The 17,495-nt window shown below is 36.2% G+C and overlaps 1 protein-coding gene across 1 annotated transcript in view; it reads left to right on the top strand.

Annotated features, from left to right (window-relative positions):
* Positions 1 to 15,783, top strand: part of RWDD1_2 (RWD domain-containing protein 1) — a gene marked incomplete at its 3' end in the record, with an annotated part of 29,272 nt that extends 13,489 nt beyond the window's left edge. The window contains exons 2-3 of the mRNA XM_035729509.2: positions 4,007 to 4,189; positions 14,519 to 15,783. Coding sequence (XP_035586610.1) covers positions 4,007 to 4,189; positions 14,519 to 15,783 — 1,448 coding nt within the window. The remainder of the gene's footprint in view (positions 1 to 4,006; positions 4,190 to 14,518) is intronic.
* Between the last annotated feature and the right edge of the window lie 1,712 nt (positions 15,784 to 17,495).

The following is a 17,495-nucleotide window of genomic DNA, read 5'->3' as shown; positions in this document are numbered from 1 at the left end:
TTTATTTTAAGCTTTGTCGGTAAAGTCACAAGCAACTGTGTTACATCATCTTTAAGAACCTACCCGAATACATAATACAGATGCTTCACAATACTAACATGGTGTTGCCACTGAACGTTAGCAATACTTCATGGACAACAGTGATCAAACACAGAGAGTGGCTTAACACCCTCAACACGAGGAGGCTAGATTTCACAAGTATAGGGCGAATTCTTCCTACTTAAACATTTTAAACCGGACTTTTTGCAAGTGAATTAACATGATGAAGATCACAAAGATATCCCAAATTGGTACATGCTGCTCTAGTTACCATTATACACAAAATGATCTTATTAGTCACGTCACGACAAGCACTTACACAGCAACCGGAAACAAAAACTTCTCAACCACTATTAACTCCTGACCACCAAGACTGAGTGAAAGCTCAGGCACCTTCCAGTATTTTAAAAGTAAATTCCATCTGTAGAGTGAGATGTACATACCACACCTACATATACTGACCGCCAACTGACTAGGCGCGGTATGCATAACTTAAGTGTCATCTCAACATCGTCCGTATGATCATAGTTGCATAGATTTTCTTCAAGTAATAGATATATATAATCAGTGCCTACTTCCACCAGCACTGCTTCCGGACTGTCATCAATGGAAAGTAATAGAGAGATTGGGCAACACTGCCTACCACCATTACTTGAATGAAACAATGGAAACCGATGCTTGTATCCCAATCATTTGAACACAATCAGAATTAAACTTATATGACATAGACTTTTAAGATTAAACAAAACTAGAAATCATGAATTAGGTAATTTTTAAATGAAAATTTCAAATCAATGTCTAGCCATTACTAATTAGGTTGATTTGTTTGTTTGTTTTTTTCAAAAAACCCAAAGTTTTCTAGGTCACCTTAGTGTTTGTTTTTTCGGTCTTTTCTAAATAAACACAATGAAGATCCGTGTGAACGTTTTTTTTAAAAAAAAAACACCCAGTGACAAGGTTTGTCATGACATTTTAAGATAAACATCTTAGTTAAATGAATAAGGTTAGAAAAGGTGTGTGTGTTTTTTTTAATTATAAATATTAATAAACATCTAGTATCTACATACACTAGTATTGTGGTGTGAGCTACTTATATCCACATCAGTAGTATATATATTGATGTTCAGGAATAGAATGTATTTCAGTAGATCTGATAGGAAACAATGGGAACGGAAAGTAATTGGTATTAAAATGTAGGGAAAATGAAATTTGAGACCATGAACTGATATTTGAAAAAGGAACAGTCAATTTTGAGATGATGGATTGATATTTTTCAAATGAAGTGGATACTGTTTGGTGGAACTTCATCAGTTGAGATGGCTGGGACACGTGTTACACATGTACGACCACTGACTGCCATGATGTGCAGTGTTTTGTGGTGTAGGAGTAGGTTGGAAAAAAGCTAGAGGCGGCCAGACCAAAACATGGCACAAATCCATGGAGTCACTGACAAGTAGACTGTGCCATGTTGGTAGGTGTAGACTGCCTGGTTGGGGACCGCGAGATGATAGCACTCGGTGATTAGAGATCTTGAATGACATGACTCAAAATCGTTTGCAAGGACGCAAGTGCATCCACTATTTGTGTTCTCTTAAATTCTAATCTTCTGAATTCTTGATGTCCTTTACTTTCTTTCCAAGTTTATTTCACTGGATTGTACTCCTTGAATAACATCTCCAAACTCTAATCTTCCCGATTACTGCTTATACTCTTACCGCCTCTACCAATACGGGATTTGAATCGACAGCTGCATTTCTGTGCTAGTGCAGCATGACAACTTGAACTGATATACGTACATACGAAGTTCTACGTTGTTACTGACTGACTGACTGTATTGTATAGTGGTTAACATTGGAATCGTGAATATGTATTTCTTTCTATTTGCGATTCGTCTGTTAGATCTACCTGCATCTGAAAAATTTCAGTATGGATTCAAAAAGCTCGTTTGACTATAGCAAACTTACGTCACCTATGGCAAAAGCAAGATATTCGTGTATGAATTAAGGGATGAATATACTGTGTGATAGTTCGTTCTGTTCTACTTTACGGTTGCGAAACGTGGCCATTAAGAGTAGAATATACTCGTAAACTAATAGTATTTGACCACAGATGCCTTGAAAATATAGCTCGCATCTACTGGGTTCACCACGTAAGTAATAGTGAGGTTAGACGCAGGGTATTATGGATTGATGATAGTAAATCAGTTGATGAGATTGTGGATCTTCATCGACTGAGATAGTTGAGCCACGTGTTACGTGTGTTTGAACACTGGTTACTACGATGCGCAATGCTTACTAGTGTCGGAGATGGTTGGAAGAAGGCTAGGGGCGGCCAAACCTAAATGTGACATCAGTCCATAAAGTCACTAAATTCTGGTCTGAGCTATGTTGGTAGATGAAGACTACTTAGTTGGGGTCCTCGTGACTATCGTAACCATTGGTTGGAGACTCTTGGTGACATGGCTAAGAATTGATCAGAATGGCGTCGGTGTATACACTCTTTGTCTTCCCGTAAACTATGAGATTAAAACGACTTTATATGTCCCTTCCTACCAACAAATTCTTTCTTCCTGTACTATATCCTTATATGCAATCTTTCTTCTCTATATTACCATCACTGAAAAAACTATTTACCTCACTGCTATGACTTTATGTCCGGCTTTTTATCACGTGATTTATCCACCAATCAAACTACGACTTATACAATCTTAGCACTGTGCCAGACCAATGACGTTCGACCGATATGAGCAGCCTAGCGTCATATTTGGTCTTATGTCTGCCTAACCCGTCCACTTGTGTCCAGAACACTAATACCAGCTTCTAATATGCGAATCGAATCGAATCTTTTATTTCACACATACTGGGTTTCTATATCAATCAAACAGACCGCAACGCACCATAAAACAGGAAATAACATTTGTACACAATAAAGCCAAAAAGTGGCTGTGAACGTGGGAGGCAGTAGTCAATAAACCGACCATAGCTTAAGAACAGTAAATCGTACAATAATAAATTATAGGTCAAAATTAAGCTTATAATAAGAGGAATATAAATATATATAATCTAATTATTGAATAGTTATACCATAAGAATATGCAGATGGTATTAGTCCATCAATCGGTCTCAGAAGTTACTCGTGATTTAATCTTCACTCGGATATAACACTCACAGATATCAGTAACATAGGAATCCGCTGAAAGCTCAGTTATCGCATATTACAATCCCCGATGGTTTGAACTAACAGTCATTCCTCAACAGATTAAAAAAGTGAGTATGACATTTTATCATATTTATCTGATGACCATAATCTGCATATATAAGCAGGGTGTTATATTATACCAAGAATTACCCTATTCACCTTGTTTAGTGTTATTATCTTTTTTACATCAGTCAACGGCTAACATCAATAAGACAGTTTCATGAGCATTTGTCATTCAGCCACAACATATTATTGCATTAATCTATAGATCATTATTTCACTGATTGATCTTGATCATTGAAAATTCTCTCACTATTCATGAGAAACCACCTTAGTGACACTGATGGGGTGATCTAAACAAATTTCTCGCAAAAACCAAGCAAGGATCAGGAAACACTGAGATGCTTTTCATCCAATCAGCGTTCACTTGAAGTTTTAGCCAGAAATATCAAGGAAGCGAATCGTCACATGTAGAGGTTCTGATTGGCTGGCTGCTATACTGCTACTGTGTTTAGTAGCATTCCAGAATCTTCGAGCAACCTAACGACATTTAAAATATTATAAAAACCCTATATTTTCTGTATTAAAATGAACCTTTAGAGTAAACTGCTTCTCGCATACTTTGAGTCTTCTCTCTCGTGTTCAGGTCGCTGTCTAGTTCTAGTTTGGGGGTTACAGAATACCTTAGGAAACGAATATAGCGCTTAATTTCCAAGACTTATCAGACACCATAAAATTATAGTTTATCTTTATATCTATTCTTTGATAGGTCAATTAAAAGAAAAATCTGAAAAAAATGAAAGTAATGATGTACAAAACAATTCTGAAACTATCTTACCAATGGATTGTAATCAAGATCATTCAAGTGATATGATTAAAATAAATGAAAGTCAAAGTGAAAGTATAAAACCTGTAAAGTATCAAGTTCTTAACGAAATGAATCCAAATCAAAGTAAGTTACTTTGTGTGTGTGTTCTCTCTCTCTCTCTCTCTCTCTCTCTGGAACACAGAAATATTTTCGTTTCTAAGAGATTGGAATTTACTATTACGTTAGCTATGAGATCTTAAGGTTCAATGTCGTATCTTTACTTTTATTCAATTATTCTTAGTGTTGCTAAATATTTTGCTATAAAGAACTATGCATATTATTGGCATTTACCTCTTGTACATACTTTATATATACATATATATAAACAAAGACTTCAATTGTAGGTCACATTGGCATACACTATCTTGTCTTTCATTAGACTATTGTATCTAGTATGTTCGTTATGTCACCATATACACTAACATAGATATAGAGTTACATAGATTTATAAGTTGCTAACAGTATTTTAGAAATGGTTTACACTGAACGAATACAAATTAGAAGGGTTTTTGTGGAGATTATAGTAATTTCAGTGGTTGAGATTATGAATCAATTGAAGCTAGACCACCATGGAAAACCTGGAAGCATTGGACAACTGTTTCATCCTATTGTGGAACTTTAGCTTCAATTGATTCATGATCTCATCCATTGAAATTACTATAACATCCACAAAAACCTTTCTGATATGAATCAATATATACTCACTAGTGACTGGCTTCAAGAGTTATTTCCTGGAGTTCTAGTGAGAAGCAGTGAGCAGTGGAGTTCAACCGGGTCTGTTGTGAGATGGTAACTCACTTAAGGCAATGTTGGATGTGTCTCTCAATGTCGTGGATTAGTTGAAGTTAGACATTAACACCATCAGATGTCAGCTGAGCGGTGTAGTGGTTAAGCGTTCGCACGCGAAACCAGTATGTCCTGGGTTTGAATCTCTCGAGGCGAGGTCGTGACCACAAATTATATGGTATATTTTAGTAGAGTGTCCGTCAAATGAACAAATGCTATTCAAATGTTCTCATATAATTTTGAGATAGTGAAGATGATTTGTAACTCAGATGGATGATCTTGGTGAAGTTTTGTTCCCTGAAATAAATGGTTTGGTCACGGAGCTTTCATTGTTCTTATGAACAACATCATCAGTATAAACTTCATATAGAAGTGAAGTGATCAAATTTCTCCTGTTTTAACTGACAGCTTGTCCTGTTAACTTCACTTTTGACTGGTTATTATTGGCCGTTGACCTCTTATTATCTGCCTCATAATTTTGGTTCTATCTCCCATTGAATCAATTCTTGGTCTTATATGTACTCGTGATTTTTCTGATTGATGGATGGATAGCTAATCAAGGTCAAGGTCAACAGGACAAGCTGTAATTCTAATGAGGAAAAATTCGAACACTTCACTTCTACCTGAAGTTTGTGCTGATGATGTTGTTCAGAAGGAAAATAATGAAAACTCTATGACCAAACCATCCAGTTTACAGTACGAAACTCCGCCGTAAAAGTAGCTATTCAAAGTTGTTTCATAGATTTTCCTAGAACATTATCACCAATCAAATTCAAGAAGAATGTTTCAACTGAGTAACCTTGTTTACAATTCGAAATAATAAGAAAGAGATAATTGTACACCTTCACTTTGACTAATGTGTTGTTGCATAGCACTTCTAATAAATAACTGGATTAATCAGATAGACAATACAGATCATATGCCACTACGAAGTCAAAATCGTATATCATTTACACTAGGTCAGATAGCATTGTCAATTAAAAAATAATCTAAATTAAATCCTTTAAATATCACTAATACTTCACCTACTTACTTACGCCTGTTACCCCTTGTGAAGGAGCGTAGGTCACCCACCACCATTCTCCATCCAACTCTGTCCTGGACAATGCTTTCCAGTTCTTTCCAGTTGCTATTCATCCTTTTAATGTCTGCTTTCAATGCCCAACGCATTGTGTTCTTTGGCCTTCCTCTTTTTCGTTCCCTTTTAGAATTTTGCCTTTCTGTCTTCTAGGGTTACTGACGATTCCATGATCAAGGGAAGGAGTAGGATCGGGTATGAAGTCAGCAGCTCCATCCCGTAAAAAACAACCTTGTTAAAAAACGCTAACCAGAATAAACAAATTAAACCATTTAAACTCTGCCCTCTAATTTGCGAAGCCTCATGATGGAAGCCGAAATTCTTCGGAAATCACTAGACCGATGCCCCTTCTAACAACCAGAGCTACAATTAGTATAAGTATATGAAATGTTCGGACAGTGTGGGAGACCGTGAAGACCAGTCAATTAATTTTAGTATTTAATTAAATTGAAGACACTCTGCAATTGAGTTTTTTAACACAATATAAAATCAGTTATTAAAACCATCCACTTACTCAATTACGACCATAGGCCGTCCACCAGCATTCTCAATCCAATCCTGTCTTAAACAATCCTTTCCAGTTCTTTCTAGTTGCTATTCATTTTTTCAATATCTGCTTCCATTTCCCGACGTAATGTGTTTTTTCGGCCTTCCCCTTTTTCGTTTCCCTTCAGGACCACAAGGGAGTGCTTGACTATTGATGCAGTTTAATGATTTCCTCAATATATGTCCTATCCACTTCCGACCTCTTTTCCTAATTTACTGTTCTGCTGGAAGCTAGTTTGTTCTCTTCCATAGTAGGCTGTTGTTGATGATATTCGGTCAACGGATATTGAGTATTTTGCATAGACAACTATTTATAAGTACTTGTACATTTTTAATGATGGTTTTCGTGGTTCTCCAAGTTTCAGCCCTGTACATTGAAATTGTCTTGACATTCATATTGAAGATTCTGACTAGAAACCATTCACTTAGTGAATTAATTACCCAACATTTGTATAGATTGATTAATACCCAATAAAGAGAACTGACTAAAATTCATAAAATATAAGTTTAGTTCTCAATAAATCAGCCCAAAAACCAACTCACTGACTGTTTTATTTATTAAAATTTAATCATGAATGTATACATTAAGTGGAGGAGTCTCAGACTAACAAACATCCAGTAAAATTAAACGTTGTTAACTGATTTTTTTGTCCCCCAATTTATGGTGTTATTTTACAATCGAAACTATCATAAATCACATGTAGTCAATCATTGAGAGCAATTTTCAATGACAAATTTATTTACTTCTAAATTCTGGTCTATTCCTGTTGATTAAGTGATTTGATATTGTGTGAAGTATTTGTTGATATTCGTCAGTCAGTCGGTAACAACGTAGAACTTTGTATGTACGTATATCAGTTCAAGTCGTCATACTCATTAGCACAGAAATGCAGTTGTCGATTCAAATCCCGTATTGGTAGAGGTAGAGTAAGAGTATAAGCAGTAATCGGGAAGATCAGGGTTTGGAGATGTTATTTAAAGAGTATAATACAGTGAAATAAATTTGGAAAGAGGAAAAAGAGACAAGGAGGAATCAGGAGATTAAAATTTGGGAGAGCGCAACGAGTGTATGCATCTGTGCCATTACAAACGATTTTGAGCCATATCATTCAGGGTCTCTAACCATCAGTTGCTATCATCTCGCGGTCCTCAACCAGGTAGTCTACACCTACCAACATGGCTCACCACACTTGTCAGTGACTTCATGGACTTGTGCCATGTTTTGGTCTGGCCGCCCCTACCTTTCTTCCAACCTACTCCTATACCATGAAACATCGCACGTCGAGGCAATCGGTGGTTGGGCATACGTAACACGTATCCCAGCAATCTCAACTGATGAAGTTTCACTACGTCATCAATTGATTTTCCATCCTTACCTAGTACCCGTTTCCTAACAACTGTGTTACTTACTCGATGGTCCCATGATATACGAGCAATGTTTCGAAGACACCTATGATCGAATACTAGTAACCTACGAATACCCTCTACTCTTACCGGCCATGTTTCACTGCCATAAAGTAGGACGGAACGAGCTGCTGCGCAGTAAACACGTCTTTTGGTTGGTAGACGGATATCTCGCCTACGCCATAAATGACGCAAGTTGGCAAAAGCTAGTCGAGCCTTCTGTATCCGTTCTGAGATTTCGTCACACACCAGACCACAAGGGCTGATGAGACTTCTAAGATAAGTGAAGCGATCGACACACTCAATTACTTCACTCCCTATCATTAGTTCGGGTGTCAATGCAACCCAATCCTGAAGCAACATTTTGCATTTCGAGGGAGAGAATCGCATCCCGAACATGCTTGCATTGTTGCTTAGAGTGGTCAGAAGACTCTGCATTTTGTCAGCGTCTTCACCAAATAGAACTATGTCATCGGCATATTCTAGGCCAACAAGTGAACCTCCCAGTAGAAGTTCAACCCCTGGAAATTTAGATGAGGAGAGTGTTATCTCTAAAAGTACGTCAATGACAAAGTTGAACAAGAATGGGGAGAGTGGGCAGCCCTGACGAACACCAATTGAGGTAATCAATTCTGATGACAGTTCGCCATAAGCTCTCACTCTACCAGTTGTGTTCGAGTAGAGAGCCTTTATAAGGTTAATGTACTTCTTTGGTACTCCTTTCAGTGACAAACACTGCCATAGAACCTCACGATCAACAGAGTCGGATGCCGCCTTAAGGTCGAGAAATACTACCATTGTGGGGCGTCTGAACGTGTGTCTGTGTTCTAGAACCTGACGTAGTGTGAATATCTGATCTATACAACCACGTCCAGGTTGAAAACCAGCCTGATTTTCTCTAATCTGCTCTTCACGAGCTTTGGTTAGGCGTCGAAGTATTATTGAGGCTAATATTTTAGACACTATATTAGTCAAACTGATTCCTCTGTGACTGTCACAAGAGGACTTTTGTCCTTTCTTATAGACTGGCACAATCAGTGATTGAGACCAGTCAGATGGGATTACGTCCGCTCTTCATTATGTTCAGAGCCAGGTGGAATGAGTTTCCGAGCATCAATCAGTGCGATAGATGCTGCTGAGATCCAATGTTGCTCCCTAACCTTACGGGTTACCGTACTAGTAGATATCACTGCTGTTTCCACAGCTTTTCGGATGTCATTCCACAATGCCTCGGGGTGGGCATCACCTATATGGCTGCCTAACTGTTTTCCTAGTTGTTCCTGAAATATACTCTTAGCTTGACTATCATTAAACAGGACCCTAAGAAGTTTCGTTCCAGCGTCTTTCCTACGTCCAGTAAGACGCAGACAGATACGCGCTCGTACTAGAGCATGATATGAATCTAAGTATGTGCTCCAGAATGAGCGACAGTCTTCTATCGAGCCCCTCTATCAGTGGCTGATAGCGATGTGATCTATTTGGGTCCAACGTTGGGACGAATCAGGGGGTCGCCATGTTAAAAGACGTTTTTGCTTATGCTTGAAGTTAGTATTTGCAAGAAAGAGGCGGTTATCTGAGCATAGATGCAACAGACGGTCGCCATTATCTGTTCTTTGAGCCACGACACCATAAGATCCACCTAGGTGTCTTACCCTTTCGCTTAGTTTACCCACTTGAGCATTAAAGTCACCAGCTACTATTACTACATCAGAGCGCCTAGCTTTTCGGAGAAGGTCGGAAAGCTTTCTGTAAAACTCATCTTTTACATCCTCTGAGCTGCAGTCAGTGGGAGAATAGACAGAGATGACGAATAGGCAACGACGAGTGTCCCTATCTTTCCGGATCCTTACTGTTCCGTTTAGTCGGACAGCGCACAAACGACTGTCTACTGGGATCCACTCTATGAGAGCTAGTTCTGCCCTAGGACTCAATGCTATACCTACGCTGGCGAGGCCACGGGAAGCATAATCAGGGCTTCCAGATACACGAAATGTGAATCAAATCGGTTCTTTATTTTGGCATGGTGAGGTCAAATGAATGACGCTACTCGGATCCTGTATGCGCGTTTCGGAGACGCAGCACACATCGATTGCACGGGATTCTAAAGTCCTAGCTAAGGAAGCCTGTTGTCCTATTTGGCACAGTGTTCGGACGTTAAAAGCTCCTACTTGTAGTTAAGAGACCGGGAGACCAGGAATAGCGTTCCGCGTACTCCAATCATTTGCCCTAGCAGTGCGAGATGATAAAGAGACGTGAGGAGGGTTAGTCATGGAGATAAGAGAGGTATTAGGAGGTGTAGGAAGGATTTGAATGTGACCAACTTGGTCTCGTGTGTTGTTACGGGTATGAGGGCGGTTATCACTTCCCGGCTGCCCACACCGTGGAAAGGTATTTCTTGAGGAACCTGAAAAGGAAATTGGATTATTGTTGGTCTTAAAGACCTGGGAGCGTGACCGCAGAGCCCAAGGGACAAATGCTTGAGGCCGGTCGCGCACAGCTTTTTCGTGAAAGGTTTTTAATGTGTTAGCTCCGTTATTCTAAGGGCCTTACCGCCGAAGAGGGAAATCCGTGAGGTAAGGTGAGGTGTGACATTTTTAGGGTCGACCTTTTCTAACCCCACCCCTCCTTGTGAGAAGGCAGCATCGCTGCAGATGCTGGTTGTCCGAGGGAAACACCTTACTGCTGTCACACGCCTCTACAGTCAGCAGTACGTCCTCGCCCTCAGACCTTGAGTTGCTGCTTTTAGTCTTACCGTTCTCCAATCGACCTGCCTGGCATGGTAGAACCTACAGGAACATATGTTCCAGCCAATATAGCTCGGTTGGGTCATCACGATAGGCAAGCCCGACCACCGCGTCAAGGTAGCAGCTTCGGTCGGGACCAGGAACATATGTACATAGGTTCAAGTTGTCATACCTCATTAGCACAACAAGACCAACATCAAATTCATAGGAATAGTTATTTCAATGGTGGTAATGTACACATATACTTATTAGGAACATTTATATATAAAAAATAAAAGGCTAACCAGACTGGAAATGGAGGGTAAGACGAGACAAGGATAATAAAGAAACAATATGAAGGCCCTGGGTTCGAATTCTGCGAATGAAATCGTAGATGTGCACTTCTGATGAGTCCTACAATAGGAAGTGTTGGCCTTCCAATGCTTTCAGGTTTTAAATGATGGTCTAACATTAATCGATTCATGATCTCAATCAAAAACTTAATAATGTTCACAACCCCATACTTATAATATGAAAACAATCTGAAACTTCACTCTGAATAAAAATAAGCTAACATCACCGGGGTAGATTTAAGATGAGAACAAACTTTTTTTGAATACACAAAGGGGGTTTGATTTATCATATGACTAAGGTTTCAAGTGAGGTTTCTAATGAAGAGTAGTGACTAGTGGAGTTCAACCAGGTCTGTTGTGAGATAATAACTCACTGAAGACAATGTTGGATGTGTAGCTCAATTTCGTGGATTAATTGAAGTTAGACATTAACACCATTGGATGCCGGCTCAGTGGTCTAGTGGTTAAGTGCTCGCGCGCGAAGCCAGTAGGTCTTGTGTTCGAATCTCGCAGGGGCGGGATCATGGACGCGCACTGCTGAGGAGTCCTACAATAGGACGAAACAGCCGTTCAGTGCTTCAAGGTCTTCCATGATGGTCTAGCTTCAATTGACTCATGATATTAACCATTGAAGTTTCAATAAACCTTAGTATACGCCTTTGTTGTTAGATGTATTTCGCTAATATATATATCATCACATAGTTCTCATAATCTTTATCTTCTTATATTACACTAACGAAATTTATCAAATGGACTAATTACTTTAAGCAAAATATTACCCATTACTTAGTAATTGATCATTTATAGATACCTTAGTACTGTATGATTACAACAGAGGTGTCTAAGTTATATATTAGTAATGTCTTAGACTTCAAGACGGTGTAACATACTTACGAGTGCTATCTAACAAGAAAATTATGTAAAACTAGTTTTCTTCCAATGAACTAGCATTAAAAACTATCATGATAATTAAAACTGACCAACAACAACAACAACAACAGAAGATTGAATAGAACGAAGAAGAAGAAGAAGAAAACGGTGTAAACAGTACAGTAGAAGAATTTAAGGCTAGAATGATGTACATTCTACTTTATGTATCTTAATCTTGTATAAATATTTTAATTAATCACTCTTTTACTCATTACACTATTTGTATCAAACAAGATCAACACACACACACACACAGACCTACACATACACACGCACATAAATAAGTAATGCAATATGATTTATCAATTACACTCTGTATACAATAATGAAGAAGGTCATGCTCATTTATATACATGCTTAGTTAATTAATGATACATAGTATAAAGAAAAATATGTTGTTTACTTTGATTAGGACGGAATTCTGTGTAGGTGAAGTATTGTTACTTTTAAAACAAACATACCGAATATACTAATCATGTCTACATATACTTATATGTATTAAAGTAATAAGTACTTATCTCGTGGTGTATTGTGTACTCATCACTAAAAACTGTACTATAAGGTGAAATCATTAAGTTTCATGAGTAATCATATATATATATATCAGTATAGGGTTGTGGAGATCAATAAGTTTTTGATTGAGATCATGAACCGATTGATGTTAGATCAACATTGAAAACCTGGAATCACTGGACCTCTGTTTCGTCCTAATATGAGACTCTTCAGCAGTGCACATCCACGTTATATGTATATGGGTGAGACATAGAGGTTGAAAATTTACATAATAACTGACTTACTACTTATGTATAATTAAGTATAAGCTAACAAATAAATGAAATAATTACCTTTCTTACCTAATTTATTCGTCCAATTTCTTCAAACTGTTTCAAATTATTAAAATAATTTTAATAGTTGAATTCATGAGTCAATTGAAGCTATATTACCATTGAAGACTCGAAATAATTGGACGAACGTTTCGTCCTAGTATGGGACTCTACAGTAGTGCAAATCCACGATCATGTGTGCGGGATCCGAACCCACAATGTATCGGTATCGCGCGCGAACGCTTGATTTCAAGACCACTGAGTCGGCGTCCAACGGTGTTAGTGTCCAATTTCAATCGATTCACGAAATTCCTCCACCGTCCACCATTATCTTCAATGAGTTACCATCTTACAACAGACCCGGTCGAACTCGGTAGGCGGGATCGTGAATGCTCACTTCTAAGGCGTCACACATTAGAATGCAACGACCGTCCAGTGTTTCTAGGTTTTCAATGGCAGTTTATCTTCAACTGAATCATGAATTTCACTATTAAAATTACTATAATATTTACAAATTCCTCTCTGATTATCAAAATAATGTTTCAAGAGAAGTGTTCAAATGACAAGTCAATGTTATTTTAAGTTCTTTAGGGTCATTTTAGTATGTGCAGCTCCATACTTGTTTTTAAATAAAATGTCAATGTGTTCATTGTAATCTGTTATGATGAAATTACATATTTCAATAATTACATTTATTAATGATTGACGCATTACAAAGAGAGATAGATTTTGATCAGTTCACTTGTTCATTTTGATTTTCTGGTACACATCACTTGGAATTGTAATCGTAAATGACAGACTTTAATTAACATTCTGAATAAGGTTAATACTATAGCTTTTGTCAATCTATACCATAATTGTTGTATATATAGTTGATTCAATGCTTAATCAAAAAATGTGAGCACTACGTTTCTAAATAGATTTACATTCTACAATAAGTAACTAGATATTCATTTACTTTTTAACAATTACATTTTCCACTTATAAAATTGAATCATTGCCAGTAAAGACAAATTTTTCAGTAAACAGTTGATTCATAAGCAAAGATAGATAGTGGCTAGCAATAGAATCCGCGGCACGCGTTTCATCTTATTTGGGACTCGTCAGCTGAATGTACCTGTATCTCAGATTCGATACTCACTTTAGGACTCGATCCCAGTATCGTTCGCTTCAAACACTATCGCATTATCCACTTAGCTAGTATTTCAAAATATCAATTACTACCTCGCACATTCACAGCCACTTCTGGCTAAATCTTCTACAAAGGTTGTTTCCTATTTCATGGTACTATGTGGTCTGTTTTGGTTGGTATATAAACTCAATATGTTTGAAATAAATAATTCATATCATGGAAGCTCTGATTGGTGTTCTGGACTCTAACAAGCAGGGCTAGATGGGAAGCAAGACCAATCAAGACTTTATACAGCTCATACTTGTTTTATGCATCAGTGGTCCGGTCAATAATTCACTGTTCCCTAATTGGCGGTATCATTACGCTGAACATTGATAGGGGCAGGAACCCATAGTTTATAACACAAAATCAATATTTTTTCACTAACAAATATTATCAATATAGGGAATGTGAAGATTATTTCGTTTTTTTATTGAGATCATCAACCGATTGATGTCAGACCACCATTAAAAACCTGAAAGTACTGGACAGCTGTTTCGTCCTAATATGAGACTCCTCATCAGTGCACATTCACGATCCATTTCCATTTCATTAATCAATAACTTTTTTTTCTTTTTTATTTCAAAAAAAAAAATAGATCATGAAGTTAACTCTTGTAAAACAACAATAACCACCCCCACAATAACAACAACAATCACAACTCCAATGGATACTCGTCAACCATATGAAGGTGAAAATTTTGAAAATTTAACATCAAATGAATTAGCTAATTTTAAATCAACTTTAGCATGTTGGAATCGTTTACCAATACCATTATGTATTAAACAACCACAACCGAATGCTATAAGTATATATAAATTATTAGAGAAACAAATTGTTAAAATAACATCCGATAGAGGTAGAATAAGAAGATATTTAGGTAATTTTACTCAAACACCAGAAGGTTTACCATATCGTAATTTATTTAATGAATATTTAGAAATGTTAAAATTAACACCAATTGAATCCATTAATTCACCATATTGTTTATGTGTAAATAGTGGAAATATTAATAATCACCATGGCAACAACAATAATAATAATAATAATAATGATCATATAAATGAGAATGTGGATAATCATTATTATCATTATTTAATGCCAGCTTTTTATCGTTTATTAACATGGCTTATTGAAACAAATCGTCAATTTGCTATATTTATACGTACCTATGGTAAAGATGGTGAACATATTTTATCAGCAATTGAAGCATATATTCATGGTAAACATTCACAAGAGAAAGCACCATTCAATGCTAAACAATATATATCAATTGATTATACTAAATGGTATTTAAAACGTTCTGATCATGAACCATTATTTCAATTTATTAAAGAAATTCCACATAAAGATCTATTAGATCCTGATAAACAATTTATCAATATATCAAATAATCCTAATGAAATTTATCAAATATGGTCAAAACAAATTGGTGTACTTCATGTAATAGATGATTTCAATTATTGGAAATCACATAATTATCATTATAAATCATCGAAACCTTTATGGTTTAATCCATATGATCCATATATTCAACATATATTATTTGATGATAATATACGATTTGAAGAAGATGGTTCTAATGTCATTGATTTATATCAACTTAATACTACTACTACTAGTAGTAGTAGTAGTAGTAGTAGTAATAGTAATGGTAATAATAATGATGATGATGACATAACCTCCTCAGAATCTAATCATTATCATCATCTTGATAATAAAGAAGCTATGAAATGGGAAAATATTTATTATGTACAAGCGGATTTATTAAATATAATTAAAAATAGAAATTATTTTATTGAAAAAGTTAATGAATGTGAATTCAATTTAGATCAAATACAAAAACAATTCAATGTCATATGATCATTTTGGATTATTTTTTTTATTATTAAACTTGATCTGTACATAGAATAGTACAGTTGTAATTTGTTTATTGAATACATTTTATATAGAGATATATAAATGATGTTTTTTTTTAATAAAATTCATTTTGTATTCATGTTTTCATATACTACTTAAATGATACTTATATATATATATATATATATATATATATATATATATATATATATATATATCATTAGTGAGGTGAGACTATCATTTATGAACAAACCAATCAGGTATAAGATAAAAGGTTTTGAATTTTAGCGCGAAATTATTCACTTATTCATTTGACGAAATAAAGTTTTGACATCATTATAACTGATATTAGTTAATTCTTAATCTTAATGATTAAATATAAATCAGAATTCGAATTGTGCACATGAATTTATAACCTTGATTTGGTGGAACCTTTCTCAAGGTTAGTTTAGTGTCATTTAAAGGTTGTTCATAAATTATAGTTTCATTGATTATTGATTGTACCAAAGATGTTACATGTACAATTATACTCAATTTGAAATGTTTTGTTTCGTTTTCTTTTTTCTTTGGTTGTTTTTAAACGTAACATCTATGTAGAGAAACTTTCTTTTATGATATAATAAAAAGTTTAATTATGATGATGATGATTTGTTTTTTTTGTTTTGTTATTCTATTTCTTTGGTAACATTCATATCAATCATATGTGTAATATTGAAATGATTTATATGATTGATTATCGTATAACCAACAAGGATTTGTTTGCTCCCCCCCTTCCAGTCAAATAAGTTGATGAAGCCTAGTAGGCCCTTCTGGAGAGGAACAGGCCACGTCAAAGCACGGCACAACTACCAGGGCTAGAATAGTTGTGTTCTGCAATCCTTAGGAGTTTGCCCAATGACGAGCAACTCCATATGATACATGCACCACTTTCGAGAAAAGTTTTTTGTCTTTTTCCATTCCAAATGTAGTTGTGCTATGTTTATCTGTGGAGTTCGTAATCAATTGATGGGTATAGGTAAGAGTGGGTGATTAGCCCGATCTCCACAACCCGGGTTACCGCTCACGTTAGCTCATGAGTCATTCGTCTCATTATCCAGGAGGCACGACGCGGACGTGTGAGTCGAATTTTGCCTCTCAACAAAGATTTGTTAGAGAAAATAAATGTATATTTTGAAATGAATAACTAGATAATATTATTGTCACTTTTGACCCGAGTACCCTGTTTATTGTATAACGTAACGATACCGCTAACTAGGGAGTAGTGAATTATCGATCGGACCAATGAGGCATAAAACCCGTACGAGTAGTCTAAAGTCCTTATTAGTACTGCTATCCGCCTAGCCCAGCGAGTTAAGTCCAGAACACCAATCTCAGACTCTGCAGTATGTTACATTATATTTCAAACATACTGAGTTTATATACCAACCACATAGACCACATCATACCATAAAATAGGAACTAACATTTTTACAAGATTTAACCAAAAGTGGCTGTGAATGTGGGAGGTAGTAATTAATAGACAGAGCATAATTCAAGAATGGTAAATCATGTAATAATAGTTCATAGGCTAAAATAATGCTCAAAATATGAGAAACACGAACATGAATAGTTTAGTTAACAATTATACGATAAAAATATACGTTTAGTATCGGTCTATAAATGGATCCCAAAAGTTACCATCCATTATTCTTGTCGGGACCTAACAAATATCAAAA

Source organism: Schistosoma haematobium, chromosome 3, assembly GCF_000699445.3.
Source record: "Schistosoma haematobium chromosome 3, whole genome shotgun sequence".
NCBI lineage: Eukaryota > Metazoa > Platyhelminthes > Trematoda > Strigeidida > Schistosomatidae > Schistosoma > Schistosoma haematobium.
This window is presented reverse-complemented; position numbering and strand designations above follow the sequence as displayed.